Source organism: Motacilla alba, chromosome 5 (genome assembly GCF_015832195.1).
Source record: "Motacilla alba alba isolate MOTALB_02 chromosome 5, Motacilla_alba_V1.0_pri, whole genome shotgun sequence".
NCBI classification, from domain to species: Eukaryota; Metazoa; Chordata; class Aves; order Passeriformes; family Motacillidae; genus Motacilla; species Motacilla alba.
Window position 1 is genome coordinate 9,356,703 of NC_052020.1, and position 20,832 is coordinate 9,377,534.

General features: G+C 50.8%; 2 protein-coding genes across 7 annotated transcripts in view; both read left to right on the forward strand.

The window, feature by feature from the left end:
* Positions 1-5: 5 nt before the first annotated feature.
* On the forward strand, positions 6-6,092 carry TMEM80 (transmembrane protein 80). Of its 4 annotated transcripts, none has more exons than XM_038138728.1 (6): positions 6-578; positions 1,850-1,949; positions 2,560-2,576; positions 3,778-3,871; positions 3,973-4,065; positions 4,987-6,092. In XM_038138728.1, the coding sequence occupies exons 2-6, from the start codon at positions 1,922-1,924 to the stop codon at positions 5,190-5,192; spliced, it is 438 nt and encodes a 145-aa protein (XP_037994656.1). In that variant the 5' UTR covers positions 6-578; positions 1,850-1,921; the 3' UTR covers positions 5,193-6,092. The 4 variants fall into 4 exon arrangements, with proteins under 4 accessions (XP_037994656.1, XP_037994657.1, XP_037994659.1 ...); XM_038138729.1 differs by having other exon boundaries at positions 6-206; XM_038138731.1 differs by lacking the exon at positions 1,850-1,949 and having other exon boundaries at positions 6-206; positions 2,564-2,576.
* A 3,374-nt stretch (positions 6,093-9,466) lies between these two features.
* The window catches only part of EPS8L2 (EPS8 like 2), a 47,549-nt gene continuing 36,183 nt past the window's right edge, over positions 9,467-20,832 (forward strand). For all 3 annotated transcript variants that reach the window (XM_038138647.1, XM_038138648.1, XM_038138649.1), the window contains exon 1: positions 9,467-10,415. The gene's annotated coding sequence lies outside the window, so the exon portion shown is untranslated. The remainder of the gene's footprint in view (positions 10,416-20,832) is intronic.

Below are 20,832 nucleotides of genomic sequence, written 5' to 3' on the forward strand. Positions count from 1 at the left end.
ATCGCGCCCGAGCTCCGCTCGCCGGCCTGAACGGAGACGCCCGAACGGGCAGCGCCCGAATCCGCCCGAAAGCGACCGAACCGGGCCGAACGCTCCGATCGCGCCCGAAGGCGGGTGGGCGGGGCGAGCGGCCGCGCGCGGGCCGCCGGGACGGCGGAGCAGCGGCGGGCGGGGCGGGGGCGTCAAGATGGCGGCGCCGAGCCGAGGTGAGCGGTGTCGCGGCAGCAGCGCGACAGCGACACGACAGCCCTTTCCGGGGCACCGGGGGGGCTGTCTCCCACCGTGCTAGAGGTGACCTCTCGCGGGGGAACACAACTAGAGCGAGGCGGGGCCGAGGTCGAACCCGGCCCCGTTGGTATATCGCGACAGTCCCGACACGCGGAGATCCCGGAGCAGCGGCTTGGCGCATGTGCGGCCTGAGGAGCGCCTTGAGCCCGGGAAAGAAGCTTTCCTGAGGCCGAGAGACGCCTCGTGAAAATCCGGATCTTGGCTTCAGTTTAGGAACTGCTGGGATGCAGAGGGGAAACGTTTCATCCTCAGTGTGGTCAAAATCATTAATTTCCAACTCTTTCACCGAGGTCAGAGTTTACCCCTAAAAATGTAAATTTTTGGCTGGAGTAGATGAAGGTGGCTGAGAAAATTTGTGCTGAATTCGTAAAAAAAAAATAAATCCTAATCCCAAGACTGTGCAATGAGGTGCTCTGGGCGATGTTAACCACATCTGCTGCCTTTAATAAAGTTTTATGTTAAAAATTAAACCATTTTGTTAGAAAATGGGCCGTGCTCCACCTCAGATCCCCATTCTCAGCGTCACTCACTCTAAAATCAGCACCAGCCTGGATAGATAACCAAGATTTTGTTGGGTAAAGCACGGAAATGATATCTTTTATATATATATATATAAAAATTTTTATTTATATATATTATATATTATATATTATATATTATATATTATATATTATATATTATATATTATATATTATATATTATATATTATATATTATATATTCAGGCGATTTAATAATGGCTCTTGGCTCTGGTGTGCTCTGGGGTTTCAGGGTTTATCCCTGTGGAATACCCCGCTCGCTCTGAGGGAGGCAGCACATCCCCAGGAACAGTGGCTGCCATCCCGGCCTGGAACAGCTGCAGGAGGCTCACTGCCCTCTCCTAGGAAAGGATTAAGGAAAGGAGAGTTCAGATATAAAGTTGGGGAACTGCCCTGAGGGAATTCCATGACTCTGACTATCATACAGTTCAGTATCAGTGGTGTAGCTGCAGTTCTGGGTATTGAGTGAACATGGAATCATGGAATCCTGGAATGGTTTGGGTTGGAAGAGACCTTGAAGCCCATCCAGTGCCACCCCCTACCATGGGCAGGGACACCTTCCACTATCCCAGGATGCTCCAAGCCCCGTCCGGCCTGGTCTTGGACACTGCCAGGGGATGGGGCAGCCACAGCTTCCCTGGGCACCCTGTGCCAGGGCCTCAGCACCCTCACAGGGAAGGATTTCTTCCCAATATCAGAGCAATTCCCCCTTGTCCTGTCAGTCCCAAGTGACAGGATGAGTGCTGGGAGCCCCCAGCCCCTGCACAGAGAGCTGAGAGGAGAGGATCAGGTCCTGGAGACATTTCAGATCATGGACACATGAATCACCTAAAATCATGTGCCTGTTCCCACTGTGTTCCCAAACTGGACACCTTAATTAGCTGCCTGGAGTTAGGGGGAATTAATTTGGGCCTAAATGCATGAAACTCTGAGGTGAAGAGGACGCTGAGCTCAAGAATCCAGGGATGAGGATGGCGGTGTGACAATGATGAGCTGTCCCTGAGGAGACATGGTCTTTCACAGGTTTTACTCTCCCTGGAACAGAAATCCCAACTGTGCAATTCCTCGTGTGTCTGAGAGAGGCTGAGAATATTAATGAGGAACTCAAAACGTGCTTTAGTAGGTCGGTGCCCTCGTGTTGCATGAGAACTTTATGTGATTTTTGCAGAAAATAATAAGGAAAAAAGTGAAATGTGTTGTTTGGATCATTGGGAGTACTTGGTTTGATTTCTGTGGGCCGTCAGAACACACTGAGGTTGGATGTGGAATGACTTTGTGAAGGGAACTGGTTTGGAGGGATGGCATTTGGAAGGATGGTATTTAGAGGAACCCAGGAGCCCTGTGTTCTCCACAAACTTTCTCACAATTTACAAGCAAATGGATCCCATATTCACCTCCTTCCTGCATAGTTAGAGGGGATGAAGTGTCATCTGCTAGGAAAGGACAGGATGAACAAGTTCTGGATAATGCCTGTGCACTCCTTCAGGCTTTGAAAGAGCCTAAAGTTCCTCACTGAAAGTGGCTTTTCCCAGTAGGGATTTTCCCCAAATTATTTGAGGCTTCATCTAGTTGAAAAGGTTATTTTTGGCACATGAAGTCCACAATCTGGAAAACAATAAATGTTCCTGGGAGATGAAAAAAGAGATTCCTCCCAGAATTCAGATAATATTGTTCGAATGTTTCTGGATTTAGACATATTTTCTTCTCTTTGTTTTCTCCTTCTCCATGGAAAGGAAGAACGTCAGAGATTGTATCCTTTCTGTACCACTGCTCCCTCCATGCAAGACTCCTGGAGAAGACTGCCTCAAGTGGATTCCTATCTTCTGTCCAGTAACTGCACCGTGCTGGGTCTGTGCTCCTGAATTTTCTGTCAGTGTCATCCGCAGGAAGCAAAACTGGGACCACGTTGCTTCCAGTGGAGGATATTTGGTGCAGGTTTAGCTGGGATTTGCTCCTCATGGGCTCCTGCTCCTGCAGAACCCCCTTTAGCCCCCCTGCAGTCGTGACTTCAGCCATTTTCTTAGGAAAGGAGGTTAAAAATTGCATTTATGGACCGGTGGACATGCCCCCTGCATCCCAGCTCGCTGACACAGCTGACAAGGGGTAGTAAAAGCAGCCCTCAGTAGTAACTTCCTCCTCTCTTACGGTAAGTTACCCCACCTTTACTCCTGCCAAGATCCAAGTAACCTCCAAGGAGGAGACACCCTTGGCTCTGGAGATTTCCATGCTTAGAACCTATCTAGTAATTTTTTTTGCTCCACCTTCCTTCAACTGGAAAAACCCCAAAACCTGGTTCTGTGTTAATGAAATGAGCCGCTCTGGGAACTGGAATCTGTCCACGGCGCGTGGGTGGGTTTAGAAGCGGGATGGGCAGTTCCTGTAAAAGATGCCTGGGATGAAATCCCTGCTTGGAGATATTTGTAGGATTTGAAAAAGGCTGGGGGAGAGAGGGGAGTGAATTAAGGCCGTTTCTTAGGAATTTGCATCTCAAAGCTGAGCTCAGACAGGTATGGAGCGAAGCCTTTCCATGCTGTGGGCAGGAGCAAGGCCTGGCTGCTGCACAGAGCCACCTCTTCTCCAAACACAAGTTTGATGGAGTTTGCCAACTCTCTGTCGACTTCCCAAAGGCTGACTAAGAAGTGTAAAAGTAGTCTGGGGCAATGTACACATGCATCCCCCCTGCTTCCTCAGGCTAACGGATGCCCCACTACAGTCCAAATAAAATTCCTTAAAAAGGGAACTAAAGCCAAGCCTGAAACAGCAGGCTTTTATCCCAGGCCATGGTGTTCACAGCCTCAAGTTCCTTCCTGAACCCTCCCCACAGCCAGGCATAGCTGGAGCATTCAGCATAAAGAGAGAATGCAGTGTATTTTGGGGTTACTGGGAAATGGTGATTTTATGGAATGGATCCCACTTCATTGCTATGAGAAATCCTTAACAACAGTTCTCAGCTGTCATCGCTTCCCTTACACATCTTGCTTTATGTAAATGGGGTTTATTACATCTTCTACTTCTTGGCAACTCTTGCAATGATTATTTACAAAAGTAAGTTGCAGGTATTGTCCCCAGAGCAGGCTGTGCCGATGCACAGCTGGGTTTTGTCCTGCTGTGTCTTCCTGCTTTATCTACTCTGGTTTTTTCTCCAGGTCAAGTTTTCAGTTATCCAGATGATTTTTTGGCTCCTGATCTTGCCGTGCTTTTCCTTATGGCCATTTTGGAAGTGCCTCGATTGTACTTGGGTAGGTCATGTTATCAGTGCAACTGGAATCAGTGCAATCTGTAAACATGAATCATTTGGAAATGGAGTCTGTCAGCTGAGCAGATATTTGGAGACCCCTACATCTTTCCTTTCACTCCTGAGGACACCTGCAAGCACCAACACCTTCCTTTCACTAAGACAGAAGGGTGGGAAGGGCTTCCTGACCTAGTCCAGAGCTTGCTAAAACTTCAAGTCCAATTTTTAAAAAACCCAAATCACTATTAAAATCTGCTTAATATTCCAAAGACATTTATGCAAGGTGGGGCCCTTGAATCAATCTGAGTGGCTTTAGGGTTGGATTAATTCCACTGCTTTAAAGCTCTCTGTGTATTTGCTTGGAGCCTGATCCATGAATAAAGAGGTGGGTTTCAACTCTAATGTAGTTAAACACCAAAATCTACTGAGCTGAGCTTGGAAATAAGCTGCGAGGAAGAGAGAAGGTGCCAGTCATCTGAAACAGGAATAGATTAGAAGGGAATGAGACTTGAAAATGAGCATTGGACTCCAGGAGTGCACTGAGGTCACCACGTTGAGTGCGGGGCTGGGGGGCTCAGGAACTGTTTGATGGTTGAAGCTGAGTGCTCAGAAGGATGCAGCTTCAGAAGTGATTCTCTGTGGTAAGAAGAGGTGCCCTGGCTGTGATTATCAACTGATGAACTTATTTAGATTAACTTTGGTTGGTTTTCCTGTTTTGAAATGGATTGTCCATTGGTGTTGGGCTTGTTGTTTGATTGCTGGCAGAGCTTTGATTCAGGCTGGTATTTCAATGTATTTTGAGCTTTTTTAGGACTCAGTAAGAGCAAAATCAGAACCAGGGCATTTTTTGAGCAGGAATATTCTCGAGTTACAGCTTGAGCTGTTGTCAGAACAAGTTGGACTTTTGGTTTCTGTTTCCTTGCAGGTTTCAAGGGTAACCTGACAGAAGCAGAGGCGCCGCTGGGGCTGAGCCTGGGGCTCACGGTGGGCAGCGTGCTGCTGTGTGTGTACCTGCTGCTGTGGCAGACCTACGTGCTGTGGGCAGATGTCCTCCTCAACGCCGTGCTGCTCTCGGCCTACGGGCTCGAGTCGGGGCTCAAGGTCACGGCCATCGCTGCCTTTGTCAGCTGAGCCCGGCCCCTTCCCACACCCCTGCCACACATTCCTTTTCTGAAAGAGTGGGGCTTCGTTTCCGCTGTTGAATTCCTTTGTGTATAAAAACCCTGTAAAGCTTCTCTCTGTTTAAATGAGAAGTTTTGGGGACATCGATGTCCCGCCCAGGAGCTGCGTGATGCAGTCCACCATTGGCTTATTTATGGGCAAAGGCAAGGGATGAATCGCAAAACACTTAACACTGTGGCATTCACCAGGGGTCAGTACTAAATATCCATTCCCAGCATAGGATAGGAGGCAGTGCTGCTGGCATGGTGGCAGTTTTCATGGCACAGGAGCAACACGCAGCCCAAGTGACACAGAAATGAATCAGGCCAGGGCTCACTTGTGCCTTGCCACGCACACGTCCGTGTTTGAGGGCACGGCTGCTCTGCTGCTCTCATTTGTGTTTCCAGACCTCAGTGGTAATTTCCCTGACTTTAGTAGGGCAGAACCTGATGTATCCCAGCGGGGGAGAGTGGAACTGGGTTTTGTGCATACCTGGAGAGCCAAGCCACAAGGTTTGGTAGCCAGTTCTAACTACGTGAGGGGATGTTTGGTTAGACAGGATGGCTTTAAAATGAACAAAACCATTCACCATTCATTCTCCCTTCTGTCCTGTGTAAAAGTCCACCAGAACGTTGGCAGTTTTATTTCTATTCAGTGTTAAATGTGCTTATTTCTACTATTTTGCAAAAATTACTATATTCAAGTCTGTCCTCTAACTGGTGCAAGTACAGAGTTTTTTACTGTCTCAAAAATATGTGTTAATGGAAAGCTTTGGGAGTTCCTGGGTTTTTGAAGAAGCCTATTTTCTATTCAGAATTTCCTATTTTTGTATTTATTTATTCATTCAAATAAATAATGTTTTAGATCTAAGGAGTGTTTGAAATGCAGAGCATCTTGTTCAGATCTTGGGCTCCAGCGAAGTCATCCAAAGGAAGACTTGGGCAAGCCTGGATGTGTGTGGAAGCCTCTTCTGATCCTGATCCTGCTGCTGTGTGTAGCCCCTCCTCCTGCCCTGGGAAGGTCTGAGCTAATTTGCAATCACCAGGGGCTGAAAATTGTGGGGTGCAGGCCTGTGGCACCTCAGCCATGCTGCTCTTTGCTTTCTGGTGGGGGTAGAAAGGGACGAAAGCCACAGAATTTCTGTGGAAGGGCCCAGTTTCATCCCTCAGGCATGCAGTGCTTGGACTTGATCATCAGAGGGCTTTTCCAACCTTAAGGATTCCGGTATCTAGAGGGGGCTTTCACAAGGGCACGTAGTGACAGGACAAGGGGGAGTGGTGTCAAGCCAAGGATGAGATACTAGCAGGAAATTTGTGACTCAGAGGGTGCTGAGGCCCTGGCACAGGTTGCCCAGGGAAGCTGTAGCTGTCCCTGGATCCCTGGAAGTGTCCAAGGCCAGGCTGGATGGGGTTTGGAGCAACATGGTCTAGTGGAAGGTGTCCCTGCCCTTGGCAGGGGGATAGAAGGAGATGAGGTTTAAAGTCCCATCCAACCCTAACCTCTCCACTCCCAGGCCAGGTAGCAGCAAGTTCTGTCCACACGACACCACCAGCAGTCACAGTCAGAGTACCCACGGGCACAAGTTCCCTTGGACAGGTCCTGCTAAGCCAGGGCACAGCCAGCCCTTTCCTGCTTCCACAGAAACACCACGGCAGCAGAACTGGGGCTAAGAAGCACCCAGGAAACTGAACGACCAAATGTTTCTGTGCTTAATCTGCCTGAATGGAGCCCCCACCTATTTGTCCTCCTAGATTTGCTTGGCATGATGGAATGTGCCATCACATGCTTGCTCCAAGGAGTGACCAACATACCGAGCTGTCCCTGCCCCATTAACGATCAAAGCACACAAGCAAAACTCTTCCTGGATGGGCACAAAAAAATGCACAAACTTTTCCTGGTGTTTGCACCTGCCTTACACGAAAGTCTGCCCACAGAACAACTGACAGGTTCTAAAAGGAATATTGCAAAGTGGAATTTTTACCTGAATGCAGGTGATACAGCAAACAGGGTCACACAGGTTAATGTTGAGTCACAGCCCCTGTGCTTGACCTTCTTGAGTGATCACCACAAACAAAATAAACACAAAATATGAATTGTAGAACATGGTGAACCCTTTGGTCCCTTCCCATCAACCAGGTGAAAAACAAGGATCAGCACAGAGTGCCAGTACTTGGTGATAGTGAGGCATAGGGTAAATATGCACAAAGGATAACAAACACGAATTTTTTGGCTGGTTTCAGGGCAGGGCCTGATGGCTGCAACTGTTCAGAGCCCTGGCTGGCTGTCAGTGCCTGCCGGGGTCAGCTGGCACCAACCTGGACTTGCATTCTCACAGGGGCAGGCCAGCTTTGGTCTCAGTTTTCCAATTCCAGATAAAATTGTCCACGAACTCTTTTGTGGGGTACTGCTGCTGTTGACAGCCCTGCACTCTATGATGAAGGATGAAGCCTGGAAGTTTCGGACAACTCATCCCAAGTATTTCCAGGCTTTCAATGGGAATTGTCATTGTGTTGGTGTGCCTGATTTCATGGTGGCATCTCTTGATGCTGAGGTGGTACAAAGACCCAAAGTGAATCAGCTTCAGAGAGTTTCCCTAACCAGGAGCTCCTTTCCAAACTGTTCCCACTGCTTGGAGAAGCAGGGCACACATAGCGAAGCCATTGATGACATTTGCCAGACATACAATCGCTGGAGCTTTTAATTACGAGGCCCAGCCCTTCTGAAACAGGACAAGCAAGTTGGATGCAAACAGCATTAAAAATTTAGAGGAACACATATTTTGAGGAGCTGGGTTTGGGTGGTGTTTACTCGACAAGTCTTTGTTCTCGAGCCATCACAGGGGTGTCTGCCGCCAACCTGATTTAAAAGGCTGATCCCAGGAGGCAAGTCAGCCTCCCGGGATTTCCAAATCGGAGATACTGGGAGATAGGGGTTCATGACTTTATGATGTCCCTCTGCAGTGGCCTGGTGCTCCAGTGAAAGAGGGAGGCCGAGGACATGCACTCAGTTGATTCCACCCCTGGGAGCCATGCCAGGAACCACCACCATACCACAGGGTGATTCCCTCCTGCCAAACCATTCCATGATTCACCAGTTGCCTCTGGCCCACCCCCACCGGCACCAGCTGTCAGGTGGGACAGCTGGGAAGGTGTAATATGCTCCTCTGTGGTTTTCTTCCCTGCCCAGAGGAAAAGTTGCTGCCTCTGCAGAGCAGTTAAGAGATTTGCTGTCAGGCACAGCAGCTCACAGTAGCCCTGTCTTCATTGTGAATGTGGAGCTGGATAGGAAGCAGCGCCTTAAAACACCATCCTGTAAACTCCCCGTTTGCATCCCAGGAAAGTCAGCCCACCCCAGCAGTCCTCCTGAAACACCCCAGTGATGCATTTCAGGGAGTAGGGATCTCCTGCACGAAACCTTCTGGCTGCTGAGGCACACATGGCTCCAGCACAGCTGACATTCCCACTGCATTTCTCTTGTGTTGGACTGATATCCCTTCTCCTGCCTGGTACGGCAGGCATTCCCTAAATTCTGCCTTTCCTAGGGCTGGCCATGCTTTCACAACCTGACCCCGGGGATCCTGGCGAGGAGGATGACGGAGCACTGGGTGGGAGTGTCACAGCGAGTATCGCTTCGTGTCCTCCCGCAGCAGGAGAGGTCGTGGTCCTGTCAAGGCGAACTGCCGAAATGCCGGCTGTCAGGCAGGGAGCTGCTCCCCTGCTGCCCGGCTCACCCGGCCGCATTCCTCCCACAGGAACTCACCGGGGCGGCTCCTCCGTGCGGTGCCTGGACCCGGGCCAGGCCCTGCGCCGGGCTTAAGCCCCTCAAAGAAACCCACAGCAGCGGGGAACTCAGCAAATGTCAAGCTAAGGAGTTTGGGCTTCTCCCAGACGGCTGTCCTGAGGGGGAAGCTTTTCCTTGTTTCTTTCCCTAGTGTGGCAGTTACAGCTGTTTCCTCCCAGGGCCAGCGACTCGGGGTCTCACTGCACACGGACATGGCAGGGGTTCAACGCACAGCGTGGGCATGGTGGGGAAGCCTGCAGACACCTGTACTTCCACAAAAACACTCTCAAAAGCCTCAGTTTTGGGAGAGGAATGGCTAACCAGAATGATCCCACCCTGACATGGACACATCGGTATGACCCAGTTGATATCTTCCCTGCCAAGCACACCTTCCTCTATCCCAGGTTGTTCCAAGCCCTGTCTAACCTGGCTTTGAACAATTCCGGGGATGGGGCAGCCACAGCTTCTCTGTGCCAGAGCCTCAGCATCTCCACAGGGAAGAATTTGTTCCCAATATCCCATGTAAACCTACTGCCTTTCATGGAAGAGCTGGGGCAAAACGAGGGACTTTACGGCCACATAACCCCGAGGAGCACAGTGCCACAGAGGGGGTACTCCAAAGGGGACTCTGCTCCACACCGTGATTGCTTTGGGGAATGTGAGAGAAAGGACGCTTTGCCTTTTCCCTCCGTCTCTCAACACCTTTCCCTGCCGCAGACGTCGGGACAGAGCGCAGGCAGGGGCGATGCTGGAGGAAAACAAGCCGCGAGCCAGCTGAGGAGAGCCCTCGGCTGCACAAAAGGTGCCTTGTTCCCCCCATGAGGCGGTCGGGCAGCACGTCCCCTCCCTCACCGGCGATGGAAAACTGAGCTCTGAGCACTCCTTCACCTCCCCTCGCCACCTTCAACCTTCCCATTGGGTACAAAATGTTCTCGGGAGCAAGAAACCCGAAGTTCAACACGTCCCTCCTGGGCTCTTGGTCTCCTTGCCTGGGGAGTGGGCGAAGGCTGGAGCAGCCCCCGGCGCTCCCGGGGCCACCGGCTCCTGGTTATACAGTAACCTGTTGCTCCGGGTCCCAGCTCCACCTCTCGCTGCCTCCACATCCCTCCCCTCCTCTCTCCTCTGCCAAGGAACCTCTGTCACCTGCTCTCAGACACCGCGGCGAGCGGCACCGGGAGGAAAGGGCAGCGCGGAGCCGCGGCACGGGGACCCCAGGCCGGGGCGCCGGGTGGGCTCTGCCTCCCACTCTCCTTCAGCCTTCGGGGCATCGGGCTCACAGCCTGGGCAGGGAGGACACGGAGCTTGACTGCTGGAGAATGGCAGCAGGATTTAACTAGGAAGGCACGGAAAACTGGGAGAGAACTCACGGGAGCCGAGCGAACTGCGGGAGACGAGAGCGGCTTCTCAGCACCGGTGAGTCTCTTTGCAAATCCTGAAACTTCATCCCCCTCCCCAGCTTTTATCCGCTTCAAAAGTCTGCCTGATTTTGCTGTGGAGGGAGAATGACTGGAGAGGGGTTGTGGCTGGGAGAACGATCATTGTAGTTTTCTGTTGTTTTAGTTAAAAAATATGAAAAAACGAACTTTTCCCAGCATTGTGTTTTCTGAGTTTTTTTCCTGTCCTGGTGATTCCCCACCGGGTGAGATCCAGTAGGTGGCACTTTCTTGGCAGCAAAATGTCCATTTGGCACAGAAGGAGGCGTTTTTTCTGTTCCTAATGAAGTCTGGAGACGTAGTTTTGAGCAGCTGTTTGTTTGCAAACCTCGGGGTTTCCTCTTTTGGGGAAGTGTGTAGAATTCAGGCCATTCCCCGCCGGGCCCCTCAAAGAGCTGCTGGTCTTGGTGGGCCAGATCTCCCTACCCCTCATCCTGGCAGGATTCGCCACCTGATTTCAGCACTGAGGGAAGCTTGGAGCTGCCCTATTCCCTCTCCTGACAGCTCTGCCTCCTGATGAGATTTCATCTACGTTAGGAGTCCATTCCCATCCCCTTTCTCTTATTTTCCTGGAAAATGCCGGTGCAAACTCCACTGAGGACAAGGCTCAGGGACAAATGATTTGACTGACATTATTTTCAAATACTGGAAATAACTGTGACACAGCACAGTAGTAAAATCCGGTGATTGCCCTGCTGTAATTAGGGCAACACGGAGTTAACGCTTGTGTTGCTGGGCTGCTCCAGAAGCAGGGATCAGATCCATTGGTAGTTGCTCATCCAGGAGTGCCAGAACTTGGCTGGCATGTGCCCCAGAAAAGGACTTTTTCTGAGTAAAGAAGTGACAGAGGCCCAGCCCCCAGCTGATACAGCAGGGACCCACGCACGGTTTTGCCCACGGATGCCACAGGCAACGGCGCATTCCTGGCTCCGTTTTGCTCTGTGAGTTTTCAGTCGATTAAGAAGGAAAATTAGTCCTTCCCAGACAGAAAGGGCAGGCAGCAGTGCTGAACCAAGGAGCCCTTTAAAACAGGGCTGGGAAGAGGGACTTGGGATCCACTGTGGGAAGGTGTCTGTGAGAAGCAAAGGTCGTTGGTTGGCCATGTTTAAAACCAAGGCTTGAACTGTTGTTTGGGACAACACTACAGCTCAGATCCACTGTGGTCAGGCCTGCGTTGTTCCTGCTGCTGGTTTCCGCAGCTGAAGCCTTGGGAAGGAGCTCGTGTTCTTCCAACTGTATCTCAGCTCTCCAGGTGGTCTAGAGCAGGATCTACTGTGCTGTACACATCAGGGCAGGGTGGGTTTGTTGTATAATCATAGAGCTTAGGGGAACAGGGGATGTTTTTGGGCACCCAAGAAAAAGTTTGGCACCAGCACTGTTGAACTGGCTGTAGGTGAAGTCCCGGGAAGGGAGCAGCTGTGAGTGACGCTGCAGAACGGCTGTGACGTGCGCACACTGTCGTGTGGAGCCATGGAGCAGTTTGCCAAGACAAGCTTTAAGTCCTTGGCTTTCTGCCCCTCTGCCATCACCCCCCATGTCAGGGTGGACAGAGACACCATGAGAGAGGAGGGCAGCCGGGATCCTTCTCAGCACCAGGAGGAAATGTCTTCTGAGCCACAGGATAGGTACCGCAGGGGCAGACAGAATGTGCCTTCAGTGCCCACCTTTGCTGACTGCAAACCACTCACCATCAGTCAGAGTGACAAAGCCCAGCCCTGAGCCTGAAATAGCTTTGCAGGTTGTTGCTCCTGGGTCTCCATCTGCCCAACTCCCATGGATGGTGTGATGGGTCAAGGGTAGGACTAGATGATCTCAAAGGTCTCTTCCAACCGTGATGATTCTTTGAAGGATGCTGCAGAGCAGATGCTGTCTTTGGTGATGTCACAGCAGCCACCATTTTGTCAGGCTGTGACAAATTGTCATGGCCGCCTGTCTGGATTCATCCAAGGGCATGAAGAGACAGGGATGAGTTGTACAGGAGGAACCCTGGCCTGCTTGCTCCACTCGGGTCACTCGACCAGGCTGTAGGTCCTGAGAGGGGACCCTGCTGGGGCATGGTTGCAGGGCCAAACCTGCCGGAGTTTTGTTGGCATCTGCCCCTGGATGAGATGGCTTGGAATGTGTTGGAAAACAAAAAGCTTTTCATAGGGTCATGGGATCATTCTGGAAAAGAAAGATTCAGAAGAGACACTAATGCACTGTAGGACTTGGGAGGTTTCAGTCCTTGTCACAAGAAAGAAAGGAGTGAAACAGGGAGAACAAATGTGTTGGCTTGTGTGGGCTTGAGAAACATCCATATGAAATAAGTCCTGAGTGCGTGGGGGACTCTTGGAGTATTATTCCCAGAGGGCTGGATCTGGGGGTGCTGCTTTGGAGCACTTTCTGTCACACTCTTGGCTTTCTCCCTTCCATTCCATGGTCTCTCATGCTGGGCCAGGGCAGGTTTGTGGTTCTGAAGAAGACTCAATGTTTTAGTTCTTGAAAGGGGCTGAGCAGGGCTCATGACTCCCTTCCACAAGCGCAGTCAGCAGTGCTGCCCTTCCCTCCAGGGTGGACAGGAATGCACGGCCTTTAGCCTGCTGGTTTGGTGTCATTAGCAATAAAACAATCACTCTTGGAAAGTACTCAAGACTAGCCTAGTGACCCCCAAGCAGAAGTGCCAGGTAAAGTCCACAGACTTGCTGGAGCGACGGGGATGACCTCCTGCACTCTGCTAGACCTTTACCAGCAGCTCAGTGTCTGCCTGCCATGGCAACTCCCATGGAGTGCCAGCAGATCCAACAGCACTTGGCTCTGCCACCATGGACTCCTGAACCACCTGTTTGGCCACGGCACAGCAGGTGCCCAGAAGAATACCCATCTGCCTGCCCAGGAGGTATTCATGTTTCCCATTCCAGGGAAGGGGAAGGGTGGTACCTCCAGACATCCTCCCTGCTCATCCAACCGCATTGTAGGGGAGTCCTTGCACCATCAGAAATGGTGCCAGGCACTGTACAACACCTGAGAGACGCAGGAGGCAAGATCCAAGGAGGCCCAGGAGGCCTGAGAGCACAGTTTGGCTCTGGATCTCCATCTGCCCACAAGACCATAGTTAGGAACGCAGCAGAGCAGAAAGATTTTCATGGAGTGGGGAAGCTGTGAACAGCATCTCTGTCTGCTTGCAGTGGGTTTGATATGTCTGGCTCAGGGAAAAATATGCTGTCACCCATCGCTAAAATATTCAGGTGTTAAGAGAGAAAAGAAGGGGATCCAGGGAGAGCTGCTCCCACATGGACATGGCCACCTCTGCACACAGGTGAGGGTTTGTCTTTTCCCAAGGCAGCGAAGAGTTTTACTTTCTCCTGGGCTGGCGACAGTACCGCCTCCAAAATTGAAATGCACGATGCCAGGGGGGGTAACCAAAAAAGCCCTGGCATTTTACTTCCTGGTAATCCAGATAAATTAGGAAGAATTGCAATTAAGAAGGGAGGGAAGGGTGTGTAGCTCAGCTGGACCGGTTTGGAGATATTTCCCATTCACCTGAACTGCAATTCCCCACGAGAGCCCAGCCCTTGTTCCCATTCCCCAAGTGTTCCCAAGGGCGTTACTGCAACGTGCTCACTGCCACTGAGGATCTGCCGAGGAACAGAACAAAAGCTTCCAACCCCCGGGAAGAAGTGGGGCGTCACAGGCTCTGCCTGCTCAGCTGCCCTGGGACAGGGACTGAAGTGCCCAGACAAGCTGCTGGGGCCCTGATTTGGTTGGAAGCACCAAGTGAGGCCTGGAGGTGGGTCCTGCGGGCACAGTGGGATGCAGGGACCCTCGCAAGGCAAGAGGCTGGTGGCAGAGGCTGGGCTGCTCCAGCCTGTCTGGCACAGAGCTAGACCCTGCCTGGGATGCTCTGTGCCCTTACATCCATCCCTGCCTTCAGAGGAGGGTCCAAATCAACTCCTCTCACCAGCATCTCCCACAAAGGTTCTCCTTGTCCTGCTGAGAGGGGCAAACACATCTCACATATAAAAAATCCTCATCTCCAGTGCCAGGGGTACATTCCCCCATCCAGTCCGAACTTGACAGGGTTCCACCTGTCAAGGCATTAGCCCACCTATTCACCTCTCCTTTCCCTCTCCCTGGACAGTGCCACAGCTTCTAGCAGCAATTCCAGCTGCAATGGAGGAGCTGAGCACCCTCAGGGCGACGGGATGGGATTTTGCAACAACCTTGGCTGTCGTGATGGGCAGGTGTGGCACAAATGAGCCCTCACGGCTCATGGGCCTCCAATCTAGCCTTGCCCCAGGTGAAGGCAGAACTTTCCATGGCTGGTGGAACAGGAACACTCCACATTTGTGGTCTGAGGTCTCTCAGCATTGCTTTGGAATGGGACCGAAAATTCTTTACTATTTTTGGTTTCTGGTTGGGGCACTGACTCCCAAAAGCTTTCATTATTTGAATTTAAGTTTAATCCTTCCTGCTTCCTTTTTTCTTTTTTCCCTTCCTCTGTCTTATCAGTCTCAACTTGTCCAGATCTATATCCTACAAAGGTAAAGTGCAGCCCATCCAAATGGCAATAAACCAAAGTTCAGGCAGCGCAGCTGATTCAGAAAGTGAAGTAGTGCTGCTGGTGGGATGGCGATTGGGATCAGGCTGAGTCAACACCACCCTCCCCCAGACTGTTTACACCTAACTTTCCTGTCGCTCAGGATGGACAAAAGTGGGAATCATCTGGGACCTGAGAATCTCTTCATGCCTTACAAGTGTTGGCTGCTGGAAGTAGAGCAGAGGGTGGCTCCAGATTCCCTCACCAGCAAATACAAGGTGAATCCCAAACCTGTCCCACCTCACTGCTTTGGACATGCCAGCGGCTTGTCCTAGTCTGTCACTCATTCCTCATTGCCACCATCAGGAGTCTCTTGGGTCAATCCTTGTCCCACCACTGCTGCCAGCCAGAATTGTGACTTGTGGATACAAACTCTTCCAAGTCCTCCAGACTCCTCTGTGCCCTTTTCACAAGGGCATGAAGTGACAGGACAAGGTGGAATGGCCTTAAGCTGAAGGAGGGTGGCTTTACATTAAATTTTGGGAAGAATTTTTTCCCTGTGAGGGTCTGAGGCCCTGGCACAGGTTGCCGAGAGAAGCTGTGGCTGCCCCATCCTTGGAAATGCTCAAGGCCAGGCTGGACAGGGCTTGGAGCAACCTGGCCTAGTGGAAGGGAGGAACAGGGCATGGTCCATTTCCCATAAAGGGAAATGGAACTTTTTTCCAACCCAAACCATTCAATTTATGACATTATGATAAGTCAGGTTTGAGGCTTTCAGTGGCAACTCTATGGAGGCAAAGCAGTGACTTCACTGTCGGTGCTGATAAACACAGAGGTGTCCATTTGCCTGAGCCCGAGACAATCCTTTTATCAGCAAATTCATTTCATAAAAACACCAGGGAGAGGAGAAGAGAGAAAGGTAATTTGCACCCACGATATCCCTTAATAAATCATAGGCTGGAGCCTACTCTCATTCCTGACACTGCTGCCTCTTAATTATAGCTGTGTTCAGCTGAGGAGACAGAGGAGGAGAGCTGGGCTCTTTGCAGAAGGGAGCACTAATTAAAACCTCTTTTCTCTGAGAAGATATTAATGTTTTCCTCTGGGGCAGAAGCAAATGGCCCTGTCTGTGGCCATTCCTGCGGGTTAACCTGTAACTCTGACTTTCACCCAGCCAGGCAGTTTGTCCTGTTTTCGGTACCTGGTGCTCTCAGCATGGCTTCTGGGCTGAGATATGGGACTTTCAAAAGTCCTTGAAAAAGGAAGAGGAATAACGTAGCCAGGCAGACTGTGCAGGTATGGAGGTAAGGTTAGGTGGTAGGGGTGGCTCCTCAGTCCAGGTACAGACCACAAAAGGGTTTTGGACACTATCCCCTGATATGTGACACAGGCAGGATTTCTGAGATGGAGACGGTACTCCAGACTGCACCCAAACAAATCCTCTGATTGGAGTTATGTGGACTTTAACAGGCATGATCCACTTCCCCATGAGAGGAGAGTCCACGCCCTCAGGCTGCTGGGGGAAGGAGTCTTGTGCCACCGGGTACCTGCACACCAGCATCTCTGTCTGGTCTCCTGATGGGTTTGAGACCTGGTCATGCAGGCAGGAACATTCCTGATTCACTTCTTTTTCAGTTCAGGAGAACAGAAACCCTGCCAAAATGCGGGAGGGGAGTGGTACATCTGAGCCATGGAAATGCCACTTTGACCCATTAAAGTCAAAGGGCTGATTCTATGATTTTATCTATTTATTCTATGTTTCCATGATTCCTAAAGAGAGTAAGCTAGGAATCTCCAGCCGCCCTGCAGAGTTTCCATAGCAGGGAACCCAACTGGTGAAGGAAGGCTCTAGTCCAGCATCCAGGTACATGCTCACTCCAATGTGGCATTCAAGCCAGAGTCAAAACACAAGGAAAATATTGGGTTGGATTTTCCCCCCTTGTTTGTTTTGCAACAGAAGGTGCAGGGCAGGAGTGTTCAAGTAGCATGAAAGACTCTCAGGGATAACTTCAAGACTGTCAGGTTTGCCGTGAGTTGCTACTGATTGGAAAATAGGTTGATACGTTTCAGTAGGTTAAAAAAAGCCAGAAAAGCTGTGCCTCTGTCAGAGAAGGAGTGAGGTAGGAGCAGGTTCAACAGGACACATTGAGAGCAAATGTACCAGAGCTGTGCTCATTGCTGGTCTCTGCCAGAACGAGCAGGTAACACCCAAGGCGTGGTTGGGCCATCGCTGCCCGAGCAATCTCTTGACAAGGAAGCACCACTGCTGCTTCTGCTCTGAGCTTAAAGACAAACCAAGAGCAGCCCCTGTATCTGTGACTTCAGCCCTGAAACTTCCAGTGCTCTTCAGCTTGGGAGAGTGACACTGAGATGCTGCTCTCCTTGAGATCTGTGATACAGCCTGTGGCATGGAGACAGGGAATGAGGAACCAGCTGCTTCCTGCTGACAGAGCTGGGGGGCATCCCATGAAAGCAGCAGCTGGTGAGTGCAGCAGGAACAACAGGAGGTGGCTGAGAACACCGTGCAGAGACAAGCACGGAGCATCCTGCCACAGGCCATTCAGGATGTCCAAAGTTTACAGAGCTTGGACAAATGCAGTTGGAGAAATTCAGGGATGGAAAAGGGTACCAGGAGCTCTTCACTCCCACTGCTGGAGGCTGGGAAATGCAGAGAGGCTTCCTGTTCTCCCATCCTGTTCCTGGCTTCTCCTCCAGGTATCCATGAGTGCTGCAGCCATGTGTGCCCCCAACCTGCCACCAAGCAGAACTGAGGTCAGGTGATGGGAGAGTTGATAGACCACCCCACATTCAGGCAGCTGTTCCTGGCTCCTCTGAGCCAAGGGGAGGATGGAAGGGAGGAGAGGAGCTCTGGCCTCAGTGACTTCTCAGTGGAAGGAAATGTTGTACAGGTTTAGTCAGAGCCCAGGAAGGGAGCCCTGAAACCAGCCAAGCAGCTGAAGCCCTGCCACAGCCACGTGCAAACTAGACCAGACAGGTCCCAGAACATCTGCTTCACACCTGGTACGAGCCTGGAGGCACTCCTGCTCCCTGATCCCCTTTCCCTGCCTGCCAACAGCTGGTGAGCAGTCAGAGGTGAGAAGGATGATGTGGAGAAGGAGAATGTTATGGGGGAGATGTGGGCTGCCACCATCCTCAGCAGTCCCTGGTATTTTCCCAGAGCTGCTTCCAACATGATCTGCCCTTGCCAGGTGCCTGTGGCTGCCAGGATGCTGCTCACAGAGGCCATGCTCTGCTCCAGTGCTGTGTGGGTGATGGACACACAGGTCCTTCTCTTGGAATCATGTGCTGACAACTCAAGCTAAAGGAGCACGTGGGTAGCTCATGACATCCCTGAGCATCCATGAGCTCAGCTGTAGGCCCCCAGGGCAGGATTGAGGAGCACCTGGCTGGAGAGCACCAGGAACAGCCTTTTGTCCTTCCCAAACCACAGGTATTCCTGTGCTCTCAGGGCCACCTGCTCCTCCCTTCAGAACAACCTTCCCAGAATATACCAGGTTCTCCAGTGTGCATGTTTAGGCACAACTCTGCTTCTGCCAGCCTTTCTCTGCTCCAGAGGGGATGCATAAACCTGTGGCTCATTTAAGGATCAGACGCCAGTGACAGTCAGGCCAGCAAGGAGAGTTCAGTGGTTTTAAACCCCAGGTGATGGTAAACACCACCTGGCTCCCCTTTGGCTGCAGGAGCATCCTTGTGGCCTCTATTGGCCCCACTGCATGCCAACTGCCCTGATCCTTCCACACACACCTTGCCCCCCTAGCATAAAAGGGATTTCTTGCTACTTTCACCCTCTTCTCTGAGGATTACAGGGTTATCCAGGCCAGAAGGCACCTCAGGAGATCTCCAGTCCAACCTCAAGCAGGGTCAGCTCTGAAATCAGAACAGGCTGCACAGTTCACTCCTGCTGTTCTTGAAAATCTCCAAGAATGAGATGGCACAACCTCCCTGGGCAAACCTGCTCCACAGTGCTGGGGTTCCCAGAGCAGAAACCCTGTCCTTCATGTGCCCTGCACAGCTTTAGCCTTTGGAACTGGAAATCTCCATGCCAAAGACCCTGTAAGCACACAGGAATGGCCAGGGAAGCCTTTCCTCTTTAAGGCACTGTAGGAAACTCTTCTCTCCCCTTTCCAGCCCTGGCATTAGTCTGGTTCCTCCGAGCCTAGCTCAGACTCCCATCCCAGCCTCTGCGTGGACCAATTGTGCTTTTTCCTCCTCGCCCTTGCAAGAGATTAATTTTTTTTTTTTTGTGGCAAGATTGTTAAAACAATTCTGCACCGCAAGATTAGAAACTGCCATTTGAATTATTTTGATAAACCCAGCCTCACACATCCTTCTATTCTATACAGAACAAAAGGCAAAGGGAATGGGGTTTATTTTGGTTTTGGAATGATCTCTCCTGGGACTGTTTTGGTTACTGGGTAACTGGATGTTCAGGCTGAAAAACTCTTCTGTGGTCTCATCCACAGCTTCACTGAAAGCCCAAACACTGGAAATCAACCTAGTGATTTCCTGTGACTGTACCTCTTGTCTTCTGACCCCAGAAACAGAGCAGGGCACCATGTCAATGAATATTATTGTTCCTATAGGGACTCTGTGAAAACCCAAAAAATCTCAGCATTTTGCACGTAAAATAAATCAATGATGGACATCAAAAGTCCCTTTCATGAACTCCCATTTCTGCATTTCAGAGGTGAATGGGAAGGGACAAATCACCATTTTTTTCATTTAAAATTTATCTACCATGATAATATATATGAAAATATCAACTACAGAAGGCAAAAGCTACATTAGACTATTACTAAAAAAGCTCAAGTGATGTTTTCAGACCAAAAGCTGACCTGAGCCCCACCACATCTCCAGGAGCCACCACTGAGCTGGTTAAACTGGCTGTTTTCCTGCAGTGACACTCAGAGCTGATTTTCCATGTGCCAAGTTTAGCTCAAATGAATTGTTACAAATAGCCAAAAATACCCGGGCAGGATATGACTAGGAAGCACAAAATAGGATGGGAAGAGATAGCAATGAATGTTGTCATCATTAGCTTAAAAAGGCTGGAAAAAGCCTTAAATATCAAATGGGAGTTTTAAGAGATGAATCTCCTCCCTTAATTCTTCTGCCCCACCCTCCCAACAAAAAGCCCAGGATGAGTTTTAGAGCAGGAAATGAAAATTACTGATGCTTCCTAAGCCCCAAGCCCCTACTGCTATGGGCAAAGATTTGGAACAGGAGCAGAGTGGAATAGGCAGAGGGAGATGGGCTGCAGCCCTCTCCCTTTCTCTGGGGAAAGATGGGATGCCGTAACCTTCCTACATAGGCAGAAAAGGATTTTTAGTTCAGATTGACCAATTACTTCTGCAGATTTACCAATCCTTATCTAACCCCAGAGAGCTTGAGCTGATGTTGCTGGAGACAAACTGAAGCTAAACGTGGCCCCAAAGTGGCTCTCAGCCTAATAACAGCTTTTCTCTGATAGAGAAAAAGCTCTTGGCACACCAACTGCCCTGCTACATGCCTGAATTTCTGCCAGGGAAGTGAATCAGCATTTCAGGGAGTGACCAAAAATGCCCTTCCTTTAGGAGGAGGTGGTGGAAAGGTCCCTTAGATCTCAGCAGATCTGCCTTGCTCCTGAACCAGTCAGCACGGGGGAGTGCACTGACAAACAAGACTCCCTCTTGCCCCTCCTGAGGGGATGAGGAACCAGCCACACGCCCCAGCTTTGCTTGGTGCTTTTCAGCCCAGTTTGGGCTGGAGGTAGCTAGGCAAGGATGGTCAGGTGTATCGTGCTTCTGCCTGGGGCTGAAGATTGGCAATTACTGTGGAAAATGAATCTGCCTGCCAAATGCATCTGTTAGGCTTTACAGCT